Here is a 20474-nt window from a genome sequence, read left to right as displayed (position 1 = left end):
ACAACCCAACTTGAGACCCATCGCTTTGCAGCACTGTATTTATACTTCATGCCAACATATTGGGAGCAGAGCACTCTCCCTTTCTTTTGCAGCTCTGCCAAGCGTCATCATCTGCATAAGAAATACAGTTCCAAGAGTTTTTACTGTGTAACAAACATCATCTGCATGTGGAAACCAGCAGTTACTTCTCTAGTTTGGAACTAGCCCTAATAACACCAAAATGACAATAAAAGCCAAAGAAAAAGGCTAAAATTATGCCACAGGAGCCTGGAGAACCACAGACACCTAGTGAAACTGATTTGCTGCACTGCTGCAGATACCATGGTTAAAGGGTCAGCTCTCACCTATTGATTTTCGCACTCATTTATTCATTTTCACAGTCACTGTTCAGGTTGATACTTGACCTCTAAAATCCCCCAACACAACCTGTATTTTTTGGTTCTGCTTGTTCATGTAACTCAAACGGCTGCTGACCACTAAGCGTTCCCCAAAACTGACCTGCTGATCCAGAAGGGAGCTGCTCCTTCCCTTCCACCACCTCTCATCCCTCTCCCTGAAACTAGTAGGGCTGCTGCTGGGTACCAGACAAAACTTTGCCAGCCATGGCAGGTTGTGAGCAGGAGGAGGTATATGAGATAGAACCTGCATCTAGCTGCTGCCCACTGAAAAATATAAATTCTTTAGGATGGAGCAATGTCAGAAAGACAGAGTGATCAGATAGCATTCACCTTAATTAGACTGAGTACCAAAGGAAGACAGGAACCCACTTTTCACTGTATCCCTGCTGGAGGAGGGAATGCAACGATGACAACAAAAGAGAAATTCACTTAAGGGGAAAGCTTTCTGTATGCTAAAAAGGGAAAGTACAATAGCAACCTAGTTTCTAGTATGTACAAATGTCTTAAGAGTCAGTGATCACTATATGAAAGATAAAGAATGAAAAGCCAGAAGGAACAAACAAGCTCAGGCAGGGATTGCTGTATGGGAGCTGCTGATTTCTTCCAACTGAGGTTTCTGAAAGAAACTTTGACCGCTGTGTAAGCACAGCCGTTTTGCACAGGCAGGCACGGATCTGCTCTGCAGTGAAGGCTCAGTCACAAGAGATTGCGATGGACATTTTTTACCCCAGGATTCCCTGAAATGGGCAGCCTTTATATCTGTCATGTGCTCCAAGGAGACTGGAGCAACACAAAGATCACTATCAGCACGTCCCTGGCCTGCACTTGCTTCACACATCTCCAATCAACATCATTTACAGAGGGAGGCCCTTCTTAACTCCCACTGCCACGGCTCTTCTCCGAGGTCAGAGAGAGAACGTCAGGACACACCAAACAGTCTTTAGGATATGCTACGTGATGTTTTCTGGAACTGCATAGTCTTGGCATTATGCTGAACATCTATATAACCAGCAATGCATCAAGATTTGGGGAGAGTGCAGAGCTCCGTTTCATGTGACATTGCACAGGTTGCAGAGCGCATGCCAAACCAGCTGCATGGGCTTCCTGAACTACCAATGGGTCAGGTGCTCTCTTTTTCATAAAAGGGCAGATTATTTACTTCTTGGTTTGGTAACAAAGACTACACCTGGAATTAAAAAGGGTTACAGCTACTGGTAAAATCGGTAACTTTCAGTCCAACTATTCTTAACTAGAGGAATCCCTCCCTAACAGTTTTTATAGGAAGAAACTGTGCTTATTCTCAGGCCAAGATCTCAACTGGTTTAAAAAAATGCCCATACCAAGCCCTGAAAATATTCCAAAGGAACCCTAACATAATCATGAAAAAAACATTTCTCATGGAAAGCTTCAACAGGAGAGAATACAGAGGTTGTAACAGAGCTTGTAATTGTCTTCACTGTAGACATGCAGCAAAATGGCTCCAGATTCAAAGTTATTTTTTAATAACCTGTTGGCTCAGAAGCAGCTTGACCTACTTTCTTCATAGTTTACAAGAAGAACACCCAGGCACGTGCTCTCTTGGTACCATTTTGCAACAAATACCCTTGTACGTACTTTGGTAAGTGAACAGATAACTCCTCCAGTCCTGCATAGTTGGTTGATCATTCAACTGTAAACAAAGGCCCACCTACCCCTTAAACTAATCTGAACCCAATGAGAGTCACCAGTGCCTTTCATAGCAACTCAATTATGCTGTATTTTCTAGGCCATGAAAACAAATATCTGTTTTCTTCAAACTTTACAAGAGCTTCCTCTTGCCATAACAGCCAATCTGGCATTTTTCAAGTAAGAATTTCTTTTCCCCTAATCAAAATCATAATGGGACTATAACTGGAGCTTATTGCGCAATACAGGCAAACAGCTATGAAAACACATCACAGCTAGACTGGCTTTTGCAGAACTGGGTTCATAAGTTACACCAGTAGGGTTTTTTTTCTAAGACAAGAAAGCTTGGTGGGTAAACCTGCTAAGTAATGATAACTATTTCATTTCCACAGAAATTACTGGGGAGATTTTGCATTTCCTGTGGGAAGCAGGCACAAATTAAACTTTCCACAAACAGCACTGTTCACAAAGTACATTGGAAGCTCCCAGTACAATGCACCAGTATGACCTTTGTGAGGACAGGGATGTAGAACAGCAAAGATGCAATTTAAATAAAATTTCCACTTAAACAGTGACTTCTGAGAAAGAACACAATACACACAGATCATGAGTCAGACCCGGTGAAGTCTAAAAGACCCAAACAAAAGCACAACGATGACCAGAAAAAAGGGACTTTCTAAAACAATGGCATCTTCCTACACAACATTTCCTGAACCCTATCCTTGGGCCTCAGACAACTTTACTGAACGAGGAATTTATTTTACACAGCCCGCACACAACCTGATTACAGCTGAAATGTCTGCACTTAAGGGAAGGCACTGAGTTCTTCTCTACTGCAGCCTCAAAAATCTGTACCACCCCAAACAGGGAAGAAAGAAAACACATAGTCATGTTCTCCATCCTCCAGGCTATGACTAAACTTCACCTCCACTGCAGGCAAGAAAAGCTGAAGCAAGACCTCCGGACAAGAGAGCGAGGACTTTGTACCATCCTCCACTAGGGATGCATGTCAGAACGCACGTTCCTCCTCTGCATCATGCCATCACATTTGCTGCTCTGCTGTAAAGAGCAGATCTCTAGTAACCTTTACCCACCCACTCTGCAGCTTCTTAAGAAGACAGGAAGAAGACGCATCAACTACCTGCAGCAAGAGAAAAGAACTGCCACTGACATATGCTTAGGGAACAGGACCAATCCCCTATTCCACTAATACCACTGACTGTCTGATACAGATGAATTAGATTGAGAAATCATTTGACAGACAGTTGTGCAAGTTTCAGCTTTCCAAAGCAGAACTGATGTTCTTTTTTATGACTGATCAATCACTTGAAGGGGTTGGGGGGCAGAGAGAAAGAAAAAAGAAAGAAAAACAGAAGTCTTCCAAGTTGTGTGCTATGATGCAGAATAGAAGTTAAATGTTAGCTGTTACTTGCAAACTGGCTCATTTTTTGATGGGCAATAACTTAATGAGAAGCAGAAACTTAGACAATGTGTGCTTTGGGCCCAATGGATATTCAATTTAATCAGCAGATGAAGTTGTTGGAACTTTCCTGAGTCCATTGGAATGAAATTGCCAGAAACCACTCTAGCTAAACAGAAGCACTGTGTTATAAAGAGACTGCAGCTATTGTCTACAAGCTTGTCCAAAAGAAACCAGCTGATCATTTCAGTTTATGTTCAGCAGATTTAACTGGATTAGAAATTCATAAATAGTCCAGACTTTACTGAACACATAAGAAACAATTTTCTGTCTCTTGTAACAGAACTCCACATCTGGGAGCACTCTGGGAGCAGGTGAGAGCTGAAGTCAAAGGAAATACAGAACGAAGCAGGTAAAGTAAGAAACAGAGAGGACTGGTTATGCTTACTGCATAACCAATTACCCAGAAAGAAAGCACATTGAAGGATGGAGATTCAACCTCTCACTTACCCTGGTAAAGCTCAATGAACCTGGGATGTAAGGCAGAGGTGATAATCCCATCTGGCAACTCTCTCAAAAATAATTTCAACAGACTGGCTGCTGAGTACACATCACCATCTTTAACAAGTTCCACCTCTTCTCCACGCTCGTATTGCAGACGCAACTGTTCTACCATTTTCATGCTGCCATTTACCCTGAAGAGGCCTTCCTGTGTCATACCTGTAATCATATATTGCGTATGAGATTGAACTGAACTAAGACATCCCCAGTGACATGATGAAACAACAATGAATACAACACAGTTTTTTAAAAAATACTATTTTCCCCCCAGAAACCTCCTCTAGTCAAATAATTGGATTATGATAATTAGCAAATACTAACAACCAGATCTTGAGGCCTGGGATACTCTTTAAGAACCCACAAAACTCAGTGGCATTGCTGTAACCTCACACCTTACAGAAATCAATTGAGACAGGCACATTTTGCATTGGTATATTTCAACAGAAAAGGATCCAGGCTCTACAAAACAGTTCTGTTGTTTCACTTTTGCAAGTAGCCCATCATCTTGAATGGGACTCTGCCAAATTCACACACGTGACTACTTCCAGCTTCACGTTTTAGGGTGACAGCTTCTTACCTGTGACCATCACAAAGCAAAAACATCTGAATACGTGCTGATTGCAGCACTAACTCCATCGTGAGTGCTGCAACTTTATGACAGCAGAAAATCTCAGCAAGCAAATGTGTATTTTGGACAGCACAAAGCCCAAAGTATTTCACAATGAAAAAAAGGTATCGATGACTTCAGGCCAGACACTTCACATGCAGTGAAGGAGATGCAGAAAGGTTTCCACAGAGGAAGCCAGATGAATCATATTGTATCAAACATCACTTTCTAGACATATGCTGAGATACAAAACCTTCAGTGGAGTGCCAAAAACTGAACCCAGTAAATCAATTTTTCTTAGAACACTTTCACCTTAAACACTCTGCCTTTTCTAATACCGCGTCTCACGACCTGCTTATTCTTCTTCAGAAGTGTAACACTAAAAGTATCAAATTATATATGGTTTTGATCAGTTCAGAGTAGACATCACGAAACAGCAGTCTGACAGAACACCTCCAGTCCAAGAAACCGATACTGATGCAGCAGAGTTTGCAGAGAGAAATAATCTCTTTTATTGGACCAGGAGACAAACTATGTAGTAAAGGGAAAAAAATGGGCAACCACTGAAGCATTTTATTTAATTAATATCAGATACTGCTTACAGATCTTATATGCCTGTAATCACAGCAAAACGCATTCTTATGTTGCATGCTGTACTGCCATCTTGAGGGCAGCAGAAAACAAAAAATATTTTCATTTCTGCAGCACTAAGCGAGCAAAGGACATAGTCCCCACACAGATAAAACTTCCTTTTCTCTTCCTCAGTCATTTATGGAACTAAAGGCTAGAACATATTATACTCCTAAATTCAGCATAGCAAAACTTGGCTTCACCTATGAATTTGAAAACAGGCCTCTTCATGCAAATTTAGTTCAAGGATGTAGCTGCCCAACAGTCAGCTCAGCTTTTTCAAATGGGTAGTCAGTTTCTCATGAGCTGGAAGAGAGACTCTGAAATGTTCTGGCTTTAAAAAGCCATACAATGTGTATTAAAACAACTTCTCTGAATAGAAGTTTTAAGACAACACCGAACAAACGGTAACCATTATTCACAGAACACTCTGCCTCCAAATAGTTTGAATTCTTACCTAGGCCTCTGTTAAAAATGTCTTCACAGTTAACTTCACCATTAATTCACAAAACAAACTTTATGCAAGCTAAGGACACCCGTTTCAAGAACTCCCCATGTGAGGGAGCATCTTTGAAATCTTGCTTGCACTTCTGAGAAAAAGAATGGATTCTGCCTGTACTGGGGCTGGATAATCACCTTGGCATTCAGAAGCCTAGTTAATCTTTCTGCACAGTAGAGGACTTTGCCTGTTTAGTTCATATTTGGGACACAGTCATGAGGGATTCAGATCTTTTTATAGAACACAGCACAGCCCACAAGAGTGGTCAAAGGTGCTTATCAGCTTCTGGATTTAATTGACCCCTAAATGATGCAAAAACTTTTTCCATCCTTGCTCTTTTGGTGTTCTAGCAGACCACTTCAAGGCAAGTTGAAGTAGATCAAGCAAGATGATGCTGTGTGAAGGTAGGATCACATTTTAAATTTGCACTATACCTTAATTCAAGCTAACAAAAAACTCATGTTTGCATCTACCAGCTTCTGAGGGTCTATCAAGATACAGACATAGAATCTAAGGTTCTGCAACTGGATTATCATTACCAAGGGGCTAAAAGAAAAACCTTAGTGTAAAACCAGATGCAGGTTCTTAAAAGATGAAATTACCTCCACAAAATCTTTTCCATTGCTGAACAACTGCCACAGAATACATCTGTGCACCAATGGTGCTCTAGATTTCTGCAAAGAGATATGTTTTAACAATAGGAACTAAAGTTCCATTAAACGAATGAAAGAGAAACTAAGAATTGTACACCTGCTTCCTTGGGGAATTAATAACAACTGGAATATATCTGAAAACCTGCAAGAACACATATTCCTATTCAGTAATGTTCTCTGATGGGTGTGTGCGTGTATGCACATGAATATCTGTATATAGATAGATATGTCTTCTTACTGTCAGAAAGTGTTAAAAGACAAATGTTTTGCAACTAGAAAATTACACCTACCTTCACAAATGAAACATCTAATTTATAAACTGTATGTTTATGAGAGTGTGCTGCTTCATAACACTGTAGTTTACCTTTATAAACATCCTACTAAAAAGCAAGTTCAGAATGGAGGCAGAAAAAGAAAGCAGCAAACCACACACAGTAATAACTATACGTGTAATAGGACATAAAAGAATAACTTGCCTGTGGTTAGTGCCACAACCCTGTTTAGCCCCTATACAACAAAAAATATGGATCCCTCCCTCCAAAGTACATAAAGAGCGCTACTAAACAAAAGTGATTCCATCAAGCTTACCATGCTGGGTGAGGTACTCAACTATATTCCACACAATTATTGGGATGCCGTTCTTGCTCAGTCCCTGCTGCTGGAGCTCCAGAAGACTCACACCAAACACCTTCGGACAGATCGTGTCCCTCTGTTTGTTCAGTGGAAGTACAGCTATCTTTTTCATGTCCTCCTTCAATCTCACAGTTGATTTGCTTTGCTTAAAGGAGCAGAGGAAAAAAAGTGCACGAGTCACATTTGTTGCAGAAGGTTGCAGTCTCAGTGTATGCACAGCCATCAAAACTGGCTTCTACGCTCTGGAATAAGGTTTTGTTCTTACTTCCCTTTAATCCACAGTAAAATCTCTGTGCAGTAGGAAAATAAAAAAGAACAGAGAAAAAACTAGAAGAGTAACTAACAGGAGAAGAGTGTAAGTAGTCTGTGGTTAAGATAAGGGAGAAAGACATGCGTATGTATGCAAGCTTGTTACTAAATTAGCAAATACTTGGGAATCGCAGGAGACTGCTGTTGTAACTCATGCAGTTCACATGGGTTACAAAAGCAACTGGACAAACATGAACATGAAAAATCCCAATATCCCACCATTAGCTCAGGTTGTCTCCAGGATGCCTGTCAGAGTCTGGGAGACTATGTACTCTGGGGAAAGTTCACTGCACCCTTCTCCCAGAAGCTGCTCCCTAGGGATTACTTTTGGCCACTGTCAGGTGAGATCCTTACGGAAAGTCTTATGTTATGCTTGGTATCCGCTAAGCCTGAAATTTAATTACCAAGGTTTTAAGGTTAGAAAGGGACTATGCAATCTAATTACACATAATAAGGAGAGTGGAAAACCCACTCCACAATAAACCCTTAATTGCATACATCCCATAGGTTCTTCTGCAGGCACAACATTCTCACACATTTTGAGTTGCAGTGACAGAGAAAACATGACAGCATAGCCAATAAAATCCAAGGGAATAACTTAATATAGGATTAATTTATAGAATCAATAATAGGCAGAAATCTAAATCTGCACACAGTGTTGCACACTTGGAAACACAGCTCAAGGCAGAGCAGCAGCATCACCCAGTACAGTTGTGATTTCCAGACACACCTAAGCATTATTTCACTAATATGGACAAACACATACAACTCAGAAAACCTCACTAGGGGAAAAAAGAAAAAGTAAGTTTTTTTATTGATTCATTTCCTCACGTTTCTGACATCACCATTGCAGGAACCGTGGGCCACTCCTACCATGGAGATCAATCTTTTTTTTTTAAGAAGTTCACCACTAGCATGATGCTTAAAAATAAACTAATCCTTACTGTGTTTTATTACCAGACAGGTAGTAGAAAACTTACACATAGGGAATATTGTGCAGTAACACAAAGAAGAGCTCAGACTCTTGCCTAAGTCTTGGCACTTGACTGTGTAAGACAGATTTTAGCAAGATATGGATCTTTAAACAAATCCTTGAAATCTCTTCATTTGTGAGATGACACTTTTCCTACAGTCTGTAAGCAACATGAACATCTGCATCAGTGCTGCAGTTAAGCATGACTGTCCTTTCAGATATAAAAGGATGCAGCAGTTCATGTCACCCACTCTGCTGTGTTTTTCCCATTAAACACAGCTATTTGGAGCACACTGTGTTCTATACTCCCAGGTCCTATGCAAAGCTTACCTGATATTTACGACAGATGTTACTTGTATTAATATGTTTTATTATGTGTGAAAGGAAATGGAAATATATAAACAAACACAGTATTATTGTGACCACTTTATAAATATTTATGATAAACAGTACACGCCTCTGTTTGAAACTAAAATTTGACCGACTTGTTAAAATATCAAATTTCTTTTTAAAAAAAGAGATGTTCCCATTCAGGATTAAATGAATAATACATGATTTTCACTCCAGGCAGACACACGCCAAGGCAAAAATCACGTAGCCTGGGTTAAATGCAGAAGACAGCAAAAATCCTCTGAGCAGTTTCTGAGCAGATGTGATGCTCAGAGAGCTTTTCCAATTAAGGCCTCCAATTAGCCTCACCATCTTGCTCAGTTACAGGTTTCCAGCCTGTTCCTGCCTCAGCATTCAAAAACCTCAGTCATGGAGTGGGATTCACTTGGGGAAACTCATGATTTAAATTTGCAAGAGAACCAAGAGACATTTCCCGTGCCCACAGGCACTGCAGATGAAATTTCTGAGCTTGTTTCAGGATCTGGAGAGGATGCACTAACTAGGAACAAAAAATTCATAGAATTACAGAATGGTTTGAGTTGGAAAGGGACCTTAAAAATCATCTAGTTCCAACCTCCCTGCCATGGGCAGGGACATCTTTGTCTAGACCAGGTTGCTCAAAGCCCCATCCAGCCTGGCCTTGAGCACGTCCAGGGATGGGGCATCCACAGCTTCTCTGGGCAACCTGTTCCAGTGCCTCACCACCCTCACAGGAAAGAATTTCTTCCTAATATCGAATCTAAATCTCCCCACTTTCAGTTTAAAGCCGTTCCCCCTTGTCCTATCACTACAAGCCCTTGTAAAAAGTCCCTCTCCAGCTTTCCTGTAGCCCCCTTTAGGCACCGGCAGCTGCTCTAAGGTCTCCTCAGAGCCTTTTGTTCTCCAGACTGAACCACCCCGACTCTCTCAGCCTGTCTTCATAGGAGAGGTGCCCCAGCCCTCTGATTATCTTCATAGCTCTGGTCTGGACTTGCTCCAACAGGTCCATGTCCTTTTTATGTTGGGGGACACAGAGCTGGACACAGTGCTCCAGGTATGGTCTCAGGAGAGCAGAATCACCTCCCTCAACCTGCTAGCCACCCTTCTCCTGAGGCAGCCCAGGATTCAATTGAGTTTCTGGGCTGCAAGTGCACGTTGTTGGGCCATGTTGAGCTTCTCATCCATCACCACCCTAAGTCTTCCTCCTCAGGGCTGCTCTCAATCCATTCCCCACCCGGCCTGTGCTTGGGGGTTGCCTTGATTCATATGCAGGACCTTGCGCTTGGTCTTGTTGAACTTAATGAGATTTGCACTGGCCCAACTTCAAGGCTGTCAAGGTCACCCTGGATGGCATCTCCTCCCTTCAGCAGGTTGACCACACCACACAGTTTGGTGTCATTGGCAAACTTGCTGAGCATGCACTCAATCTCACTGTCCATGTTGCTGATGAAGGTGTTGAACAGCGCTGGTCCCAGTACTGACCCCTGAGGAACACCACTCATCACCAGTCTCCACTTGGACACCGAGCCATTGACCACAACTCTTTGAGTATAACCATCCAGCCAATTTCTTATCCACCAAGTGGTCCATCTGTCAAACCCACATCTCTCCAGTTTAGAGACAAGGATGTCGTGCAGGACTGTGTCAAATGCTTTGCACAAGTCCAGCTAGATGACATCAGTTGCTCTTCTCTCATCCATCAACACTGTAACCCCATCATAGAAGGCCACCAAATTTGTCAGGCACGATTTGCTCTTAGTGAAGCCATGCTGGCTGTCACCAATCACCTCCTTATTTTCCATGTCCTTAGCACAGTTTCCAGGAGCATCTGCCACACGATCTTGCCAGGCACAGAAGTGAGATTGAGTGGCCTGTAGTCCCCCGGGTCTTCCTTATAAAAAAGGGGCCGCCTTTTCCAGTCAGTGGGTCTTTACCAGACTGCCACAACTTCTCAAATATGATGGATAGTAGCTCAGCCACTTTAACAGCCAGTTCCCTCAGGATCTGCAGATGCATCTTCTCCAGTCCCAAGGACCTGTGCACCTTCAGGTTCCTTAGATGGTCTCAAACCAGATCTCCTCCTACACTGGGTGGTTCTTCCTTCTCCCAGTCCCTGCCTTTGCCTTCTGTGGCTTGGGCAGTGTGACTGAAGCACTTGCTGGTGAAGACTGAGGCAAAAAAGTCATTTGGTACCTCAGCCTTGTCCATGTCCCAGGTAACCAGGTCTCCCATTTCCTTCTGGAGAGGGCCCATGGTTTCCCTAGTCTTCCTTTTACCACTGATATACTTGTAGAAGCTTTTCTTGTTACCCTGGATGTCCCTAGCCAGATTTAATTCTACCACAGCTTAAGCTTTCCTAACGTGATCCCTGCCTGATTGGACAACTTCTCTGTATTCCTTCCAGGCTACCTGTCCTTGCTTCCATCCTCCACAGGCTTCTTTTCTATGTTTGACTTTCTGCAGGAGCTCCTTGTTCATCCATGCAGGCCTCTTGGCATTTTTGCCCAACTTTGTCTTTGTTGGGACTCATTCCTCCTGAGCTTGGAGGAGGTGATCCTTGAATATTAACCAGCTTTCCTGGGCCTCTTCCCTCCAGGGCTTTATCCCATGGTACTCTACCAAGCAGATCCCTGAAGAGGCCAGTCTGCTCTCCTGAGGTCCAGGGAAATGAGCTTGCTGTGCATCTTCCTCGCTGCCCTAAGGATCTCAAACTCCACCATTTCATGGTCACTGCAGCCAAGGCTGTCCTTGAGCTTCACATTACCCACCAGCCCCTTTCTTGCTGGTGAGAACAAGGTTCAGCGTAGCACCTCTCCTTGTTGGTTCTTCTATTACTTGGAGAAGGCAGTCATAATCAATGCATTCCAGGAACCTTCTGGGTTGCCTATGCCCTGCTGTGCTGTCCCCGCAAAAGATATCGGGGTGGCTGAAGTCCCCTAGGAGGACCAAGGCTTGTGAACATGCGGCTGCTCCCACCTGCCTATAGAAGGCCTCATCCCCTTGGGTCCTCCTAGTCCGGTGGCCTGTAGCAGACCCCCACTGCAATGTCACCTGTCCCTGCCCTCCCTTTGATCCTGACCCATAAACTCTGGGTCGGCTCCTCACCCACCCCCAGGCTCCATGGACCCCAGCGGGTCACTGACAGCAGCAGTGAATCATCAGGTCTCCTCACCTCCCCTGGCTGTCCTCCTCACAGGGCCTGGCCCCTTCCATTCCAACACACACAGTTACGCAGAGTTATCCAAAACATACATCTAAGCAAAATAAAAATGAAATCCCACCCACAAAACAGCTCCAAAACAAGGAGTTCCACACTGTATGATCTTACAGATGGAAGATCTGATTTTACACAGGGAAAATCTGTCCAAATGTTAATGCAACCATTAGCGATCACCAACACTGGAAAAAGCAACTTAATCATCTCTGCACAATGCCGCTGCAAAGTGCCGCCCAGGCATGGCTGGAGTTGAGAAAAGCTATTTATATGCCACAGGGGCACAATTTTCCAGCTATCCAACCACCTCAACTCAACACTGGGAACGATGCTGAGCAGTTACTTGCCGACTTTAAAAATGGAGAAAAAGAGAAATAAAGAAAGAAAGAAAGAAAGAAGGAGCCTGGAACGGCCTTCATCAGCCTTCACCTCTCCCAAGGGAGAGGCAGCTGCCGAGAGGGGAGGAGAGCGCTCCGGATGAGGCGAGGGCACCGGGCCCGGGCGGAGGCCGGCCGCTCTCTTCCCCCGCCTCACACGGGGCCCCGGCGGGAGGGAGGCAGCAGCCGGTAGCCAGCCGTCCCCCGCTCCCCGCGGCCCGGCCACGCTCCGCGGCCGCTCGCCCAGGAGCGCCGCCGCCGCCCTCCCAGCCCCTACTCACGCGTATGGCCAGCGCCCCGGCGCCCATGCCGGCCGGCGGGGCCGGCTCCCGCAGCCTGCCCTCGGCGCCCGCCTTCGCTGGGCCCAGCGGCACCCGCCAGGCGGGAGGCCCGGCCCCGGGGTGCCGCCCGCCCTGCCGGCCCGCCCCCGCGGCCTGCGGGGGGAGCGGGGCCTGCCCCCTGCCCCTCCCGCGGGAGCCGCCGGCGGGGCGCGGCGAGGAGGGCTCTCCCTCACGGAGGCTCCCCGGGTCATGGCGGACGAGGGGCAGGCCCTGCGGCTGGCCCGGGCGGGCCCCCCGCCATCCCCGGCAGCTGCCGCTCGGTGCCGAGCAGGGAGAGGGGACGCGCCATGGGTGTGAGGGCCTGGCCGCCATCAGCACCGGGCCGCCGCTGGAAGCGCCACGGCACAACCGGCCATCGGCCAAGAAATAGTAGTGGGGCTGTGGTGAAAATCGCCAGCAGCTCTAGGCCCTACATGCTTAAAGGTTAACAGAGCCGGCCAGCGTGGCGGGGAGTCACGTTAGCGAGGCAAAACAAACACCTGTGCCAGGGCAGCCTCTGACGGCACAGCCAGGCGCACTGGGGCCCAGGAGAGCATGACGCAGTGCAATATTTGGCCCGAAATTAGAAAGTGTGAAGCAGTGCAGACATAACCCCTCTGAGATTTTCCATGTAGGGCTATGTTGGTGAAATAACAGAAAGGTTAAACTGAAAAGGGGAGGGGGAGGGCACCCACACAGCTAGCGACTGCCAGCAGTCACGTCATGGTGGGAAGAGGAATTAGTTCCCCCAGCACCCCGCTCCCAGTCGCTGCAGGCTGGAAGCAGTATTTGTCCTAGAAATTTAAAGCACATTCCAGAACAGAGCTGTGGAGTTGCGCGTTTCACACGTTTGAACCTTTTTTGTGGAAGAAAAGCACATAGCACCACATGCGTATTTCTGTATCCGCCTGTATGCAGCCAATGCTCAGCAGGGCATTAGCAATGGTAGGAGCAAAGGTCTTTGGAAAGTGCCTCTCAGAAATACCTGACTCTCATACAGGGACAAAAGAAAATCTGTCCAAGTAGAAAAAAGGGAAGAAGAAGATTTTATCAGTCTCTCCATTTGAGGGAAAATGCTACCCTGCAGATTGGAATTTTCATTCAAAATTTATTTTTTATTAAGTACCGCAATCAGAATGTCCTTCCTACTCAGTTTCTGTTTTCCTCTCTCAGCTAGTCTAACCTCAAAAAACAAGTACTTTCTCAGTTTGCGAGTTTACAACAGAAAGTTAAGACTATGGATTAGTGTTTCCTTTTAAGTCCACTATGGGACTCTGAAAGTGAGCTGATGTAACGTCCTCCTCCTCCTCTATCCCTCTCTTTACCGTAAGCCTCTAACATGCTTTTCGCATAAATCACACACAGCTCTCTTCTTCTTAGTCCTAATTGCAGCTTCACAGTAAAACCCAATGGCATGCTTCAAACTGTAATCTGGAGGGTGAATGATGAGAAACTGCAACTCTCTGGAGACTCTGAGGGCGAAGAGTTCAGACACGAACCCACAGCAAACAGCAGCTATGGCATTAAGGCTTTTATAAATGTATGTTGAGAGGCAGCAGGTACAGTCTCATTCTATAAAAAGGACAAGCACGAGCAGCAGCAGCCCCAGAGCCCGTACTCTGGCTGGATGCAGTATTTTTCCACCACAGCTGTTTATCAGAGCCAGGAAAGTCATAGTTCTGTTAAGTCACTGGAGCATCTGGGGCTGTGACATGCTGGTAACTTCTTTGTGTTAGAAAAGACACTCCTGTACTTGCTTAAAGTCATGAGAGAGCTGAAGGCCAGCACACTCATCTGCTGTGTGGCAAAAGAATGGGAACCGCATTGAAACTTCCTCAATGTGTTTGTCTCCTCCTAACTTTTCCTCATCAGGATCCCACAGGGTGGGGTCCTCTGTGCAGGGCAGGGTAAGATTTACCTGAACTTTTTCTTAACCCCACTCTAGAACTAAGTAGATTCCTTCCTGCCCCTTCCACCCTCCCCAGGGATGTGTTTTTTATATATATCCTGAGGTTCCTCCTCTCCCTTCAGTGAACCACCACCCTTCAGGATGACTGTTCAAAAGAAAGGTGTGATGAACAGGGAACATCCCACATGTACTTCTGGCACCACAGAAATCAGCCAAGACGTGCTCTGGTGTTTGACTGTAGGTTGCACCCTACTCAGGAAACCTGCACTGTTTTCCTGTAAGCAACTCAGAAAACCCCTTAGAAAACAAAAAATCAGAAGCAGTCATGACTATCACAGAGAAACAAAAAACTCCCCAAACCCAACAACAAAGCACACCTCTGTATAAGATCCCCATTGTGCTATTTCATGTTCTCTGGCTAAGGTGTTGCATCAAACCACTGTCTCTTCCCTTTTCTACTCATAAGGAGTTTTATACTGTATGGGCAGTGCAACTGCAGGATGAATATTCATACAACTTGTCATAAATACGTCTAGAGCCACGAGAGCTCAAATTAGAGCAAACACGTTGTGAAAGACTGATGAAAAGTCTATGAGACCCACGAGCTGAGGATCACTCGCTTTTATGACACACCATGCCTACCGACCCTTGGTCACACAGTTGTTTCTACAGCTCTCAGCCACACTGTCATCTGTGTGCAAGAAGTGCTCGCTGGCTTTTTAACGTGCCTGTATTTATGGAGGCCAACAGAATATATTCTCTGGCCGAGATACACACGTCCATCATCTACACTCTTAATTTCACGTACCAGCTAAAAGGTAATGTAAAAACACTGCAAAGGACAGACTAATAAAAGCATGCAATGAATCAAGAAAGGAAAAAATTACATTTTTTTCCCTTCCACTTGTTTACAAATAAGGCATTTAATCTCAGATGTTGAAACAACATTCCCAGAGGGAAAGAACAGCTGGGGTTCAAAGGAACTTCCTCACGCTATTTCTGTGAATAATCCCTTTATCTCTGCTATGCAATATGTTGCTTTAACCTGACTATTATTCATCGTTTCCACTGTGACATCAGAATTCAGTACTCATTTCACAACAGACCGCATAAAAGCAGCCTGCTGTGAAATAAATGTCTACTGCAGCTCTGACATCCTTGAACATTACTCTGTTCTGTCCTGGCTAGCCCAAGTAGCCAGCCACAGGACACTTGCTGTGACCTTCCAGGGCACTCATGAGGAGGCCAGTCCAATTAAACATGGGGCGTACTGCAGTGACGAGCACAGTGTAAGAGCTGGCAGCTGCAGGTAAGAGAAGGAGGCAAATCAAGGCATCAAGAAGCATGCAAGTACAGCTGGAAATTGCCAGGCCAAAGCATCTGGCTGACATGTTTCTCTACCATTGTGTAACTAACCAGGACTTCTCATCCAAAAAGCAATAACAAGGTACTTTTAAAGAAAGAAAGAAAGAAAAAAGGCAAAAGAAAAGCATGCAATAAAAAGCATATGATTCATTTTGATCAAGACATCTATGTGAAGTATTACTGAACTAACTTAGCATAGTAAAATACAACTCCAAGGATAAGGAACCAAGGAAAAAGAAATAGCTATCAAACAGCTGAGTACAAAATTAACCTATACTTAAGCAGTGGGATTACCAACCTACTGAATCAATGAGATTGAGACAGTCAAACTAATTACAAAATTATTTCAATTAATACCAGGCTTCTTCAGGTTTACCTAATTACAAAGTTAAACATGTCTGTGCAAAACTGTTTTGACGTATGAGGATTTGGCGATCTAAGTAATTTTGCCGTGCACAGAAACAATACCATTGCAGGGCTGTGTGATAATTTAGGTTATGATCCAGGAAAGCTGGTTTTTTAAAAGAGCAATAAAGTACCAGGAACAGGAGTCACCCCAGCTCCTAGCTTGTAGCATGAAATGTCACTCCCCTCTCCAAACCAAAACTGTATCACAGCAATTAACTTTTGCCCAGGCAAATCGCTACGCCTGCATGAAGTCATACTAAAAATCACAGTAGTTGTTAAACATATGTGGGAGACTAAAAGCACAAAGCATGTTACACAATTTCTGCCTAAATGCAAGTGCAAGGCAAGTTGCCCGACAGCAAACTGCTTCTGAGGATTTTACTCCACAGTAACACAGCCTGCACCTGCGCTACAAAGAAATATCCTCAGAGACTGGTGATGATACCGGCACTTGGGCTCAACCTGCCAGCAGCCCAGGATAGCAGCAGGGCCCTGCATCCCACTCCCTCTGGTGCCAGTGCTAAAGGACACAAAATGAGTATAAATAAACAAATAAACTAACTTCTCCAAGCAGCCTGGCAAAATGCTGCCTTCTGTCCCACTGGCTCTAATTTGATCAGCCTTGCTTACCTTTGCTTGGTAATGATAGTGCTAGCCCTTCAGTAACACTCAACCAAAATACACTGGGTTTTGGAGTCAAAAGGATGACTTTCCCCAGGATGCTGTTGATGTAGACAGATTAAACTGATATAAATGGTTTTGTTTGTTTGCTTGCTTTTGTGAACAAATACATGGCTGCCTTGCACTTCTGCATGAAAATGAGAAAGTGACTAGAAATGAGCTTGTTTTCACTTCATTGCATTGTCTGAATGGAGAAACACTGAAAGCCACCAGGCAGCACATACAAGACAGAAAATTAAATCCAGCATTTTTGAGGCTTTCACTGAAAGATTGGGCAGGCCTTTGTTGTGTGGCTCTTTTGCAATGTAAACCCTACGAAACGGCAGGATGACTTTTGAATGTCTTCACAGCACCTTTGCCCCTCAAGGCAGGGAAGGACGTACGGAGAAGAAGAAATCTGATATGAAATATTGTGATCGCATATTATGATTGTAAAGTAAAAACCCCAAATTCTTGCCCGTGAAACACAATTTACAGTTTAATCAAGCCTGAATAATGTTATTCTGCTGCTCAACTTTATCTTGTTATCTATGACATCCCACTTTATTTATACAAAATTTTCTTTAGAAAATGTCAGTATTTGTTGGAGGCAGTCATGACTTTATGGGATTTCTCTGAATGTAGAATACTCTGAATGAGTACTTCATCATATAAACAGGACTGTAAAAGAAAGCCCAGAAATAATCAGTGGTAATAGAGAAAGGATTTATAAATACATTATTTTTTATTGTAGGTAAACAATGAAGAATGTCCAGTACCTACATTTTAATATAGTGTTTGGGGGTGTGTGGTGTATGTGTATTTTTAAGGTTTATGGTACTTAAAGTTTCATTTTCTTCCCCTCCTCTCCTCTCCTTTGCTTTTCTTCCCCCTCCCAATAACCATAAACACAAATTTTGTCCAAGTGCTGCAGTATTTGATCTTGGTAGAGCTCCCACATCCTGGAGCAGACCTGTGAGAGTGATTAAAGCTATTCACAAAGATACCAGTGGTCCCAAACTGGTGATGAAAGGATGTATCACCTCATAAAATGGATGACACAAGATGGGATTTTGGGTGCTCAAGTCCCTTTCAACAGCCTGCATGTGTGCAAAGCCTAAGAAAAAGCTGGCTAAATGAATGGCTGAGTATGCTCAACACTTGCCCTTAGCTCAGAAGGAATGAGAAGCTTCCTTACAGCAACATAAAGAAAATAAGTACATATGTGACACAATACTTTCTACCAAAACCTTTCATGGCTGCCCATTTGCTATGTTATGAAGTGTAGCCTGTTACTCATTTCAGCCAAGCTGCCAACCACTGCCAGCTAAATACCAGATCTGCAGGACAAGGGCCTGCCCTAGCCACATTGTAGCCTGGCTTCCTTCTCTTGGCCACTTGGAACAGAACATTTGTGAGTATTTGATAAGTCAAAGTTGAAAACAGAAAAAAAAAAAAAGCACAGCTTATGTAAGTTTAGAATTGATTCAGGTGACTGTATCAATAGTCAGCTATTAGCTGACTAATCATTAGCTCACTAGTCTGTACTTAGTGACATATATTCACATAGGTATTTTTAGAAAGATGTTTGCCTGTTACTATCGCTGCAACAACTTAAAATTTGACCTGGAGATGCAAGGAGCTCAAATGATTTACAGCCAACTACATCACGGAGATGTTTAAATTTCAGCAAAGATAAGAAACAGAATTGTTTCAGATCCAAGCATCCCTCCATAACGGCAAAGCAGTCCACCAGCTATTGTCTATGAATTAATGGATCTTGTCAGCATGCACGTGCCAAAGAACAGCAACCAGACGAGGTCGCTGAGTGGGAAAGGATCGTGGAGAGTCAGTCCTGCAGGGGAAGCAGCAGGTTCATACCTGGCCTAAACTCGTGCTTACGTCCCCATCTCGTGGCAAAAGACAGTGGTTGCAAAGCAGCAAGAGAAAATGCTTTAGCGGTCTCGGGTAACCCCGGTTTCCCAACCAGCCAAGCAGCAGGGATGCATGAGGCATCTCGCTAACCGCTGTCATGCAGTTTCTAAGCTCACACCGGGTTCTCTGCTTCCAGTTCTCCTGCACATCAATAAGAGAGGCCCAAGGAAAATCCTTTCTTTGTCAAAATGAAATCAATCAATCAATCAATCCTTGTTTCTAAAGTCTCAGCAAAGTTGCATTCTAAGGACTTATTTTGGTTGGCGTAGAAAAGGTCTCCATTCCAGGATTGTGCCAACTCAATTAGGAAATCTGTTTGCCCTACTTTAAGAACAATATCTTCTCCTCAGCCCCATCTTAGCAGGGGACACCTGAGCTTAAGTCCATTAATTTCATAGACTGCTGGTAAATTTTGGATCAGGGCGGTAAGTAAAACAAGACTTAAGAGGTGTGGGCTGCTGTGAAGATCAGAACAGGGAATAGGTCCATTTTTCTTGAAGGCTAGTCCTGTGTTTGCATGGCAAAACCTTGACTGAGGCTTGTGTGCTCAGGCTGTACAGACAACCTTGTTACGAAGTCTGTATGCACACCATTTCTCTCTTAAGCCAGTTTCTAGTTACTGGAGATTATAGTGTGAACCGACACAGATGATTACATGATGTTACCTGCTCACAGTGCATCGTACATCAAAAGCATCCAGTATTATTTTGGAGGTAGTCTACTTGGTTGTTCCCATGTTTTTTTGTGTCTTTGTTCTTAGCTTTTAGGAAAGTATTTTCTGTCCTTAGTGATATACTTTTGCCAAAGTTCTTTCCTTTTTTTCCTCCCCCCCCCCCCCCGGTTTAATTTGTCAAACCAATATTTTTTTTTGTCAGTTTGGGATGAAGAATCTTGGGGGCTACAAAACCAACAAGAAACCAGCTGAGCATTGCCAGCAGAACCATTGGTGCTGGGTGACATATGCGGTCACACTGACCCAGAGCAGGAAAGCGCAGCATGTTGTGTCCAAACATTACAGAGAGTTGTGTGTTTTACCCAACATCAGCTGCTGGGACATTTTGTAAAGAACTTAGAAGCAAAGGCAACAGCTGAAATGTGGAGTCATGGGAAAGTCAGAGTGCCAAAAAGTGGAACAAGCCCACAGCACTTCATTGGAAACCCTGTGCAAGTAGCAATGAGCTTTACAAACAGATGAGCAACGTTTGTCCCCTCCTTTTCCCCACATTTCAGCCCTCATCTCAGGCTGTGAGTCAACCTCAGCAGTTAAATTGCTAAAGATCAACAGCTCTACAAGGAGAAAGAATGGCATTGCTACCCTACCCCACAGTGAGCTGTCTGGTCCGAAAAACGATGCTTGGTGAAACCTGCATACATTTTTAAAGCCAGGCAGATGCAGGCAGTTCTGCAGTATGCTTAAAGATATGTGGGATCACCATGGGACAAGATGAGCGTGGGAGCCTGTGCTACTGTTGAGACACATTTCTCTAGGTCTACTCTATTCCAAACCCCTCAAAAATATCAACCTGTATTTCCTGACCTAGAAAACCAGCATAATCCAGCCTCTGCGTC

General features: G+C 44.2%; 1 protein-coding gene across 5 annotated transcripts in view; it reads right to left on the bottom strand.

Moving 5' to 3' along the window:
* The window catches only part of FAM13A (family with sequence similarity 13 member A), a 141970-nt gene extending 122236 nt beyond the window's left edge, over positions 1 to 19734 (bottom strand). For 3 of the 5 annotated variants that reach the window (XM_080397311.1, XM_080397312.1, XM_080397313.1), the window contains exons 1-3: positions 12590 to 19734; positions 7022 to 7211; positions 3994 to 4203 (exon numbers count right to left, since the gene is read on the bottom strand). In XM_080397311.1, coding sequence (XP_080253437.1) covers positions 3994 to 4203; positions 7022 to 7211; positions 12590 to 12961 — 772 coding nt within the window. In that variant the 5' untranslated portion in view covers positions 12962 to 19734. The remainder of the gene's footprint in view (positions 1 to 3993; positions 4204 to 7021; positions 7212 to 12589) is intronic. The other 2 variants (XM_080397314.1, XM_080397315.1) reach the window with 2 other exon arrangements.
* Between the last annotated feature and the right edge of the window lie 740 nt (positions 19735 to 20474).

The sequence above is a fragment of the Falco punctatus genome (genome assembly GCF_963210335.1).
Source record: "Falco punctatus genome assembly, chromosome: 1".
Lineage (NCBI taxonomy): Eukaryota > Metazoa > Chordata > Aves > Falconiformes > Falconidae > Falco > Falco punctatus.
This window is presented reverse-complemented; position numbering and strand designations above follow the sequence as displayed.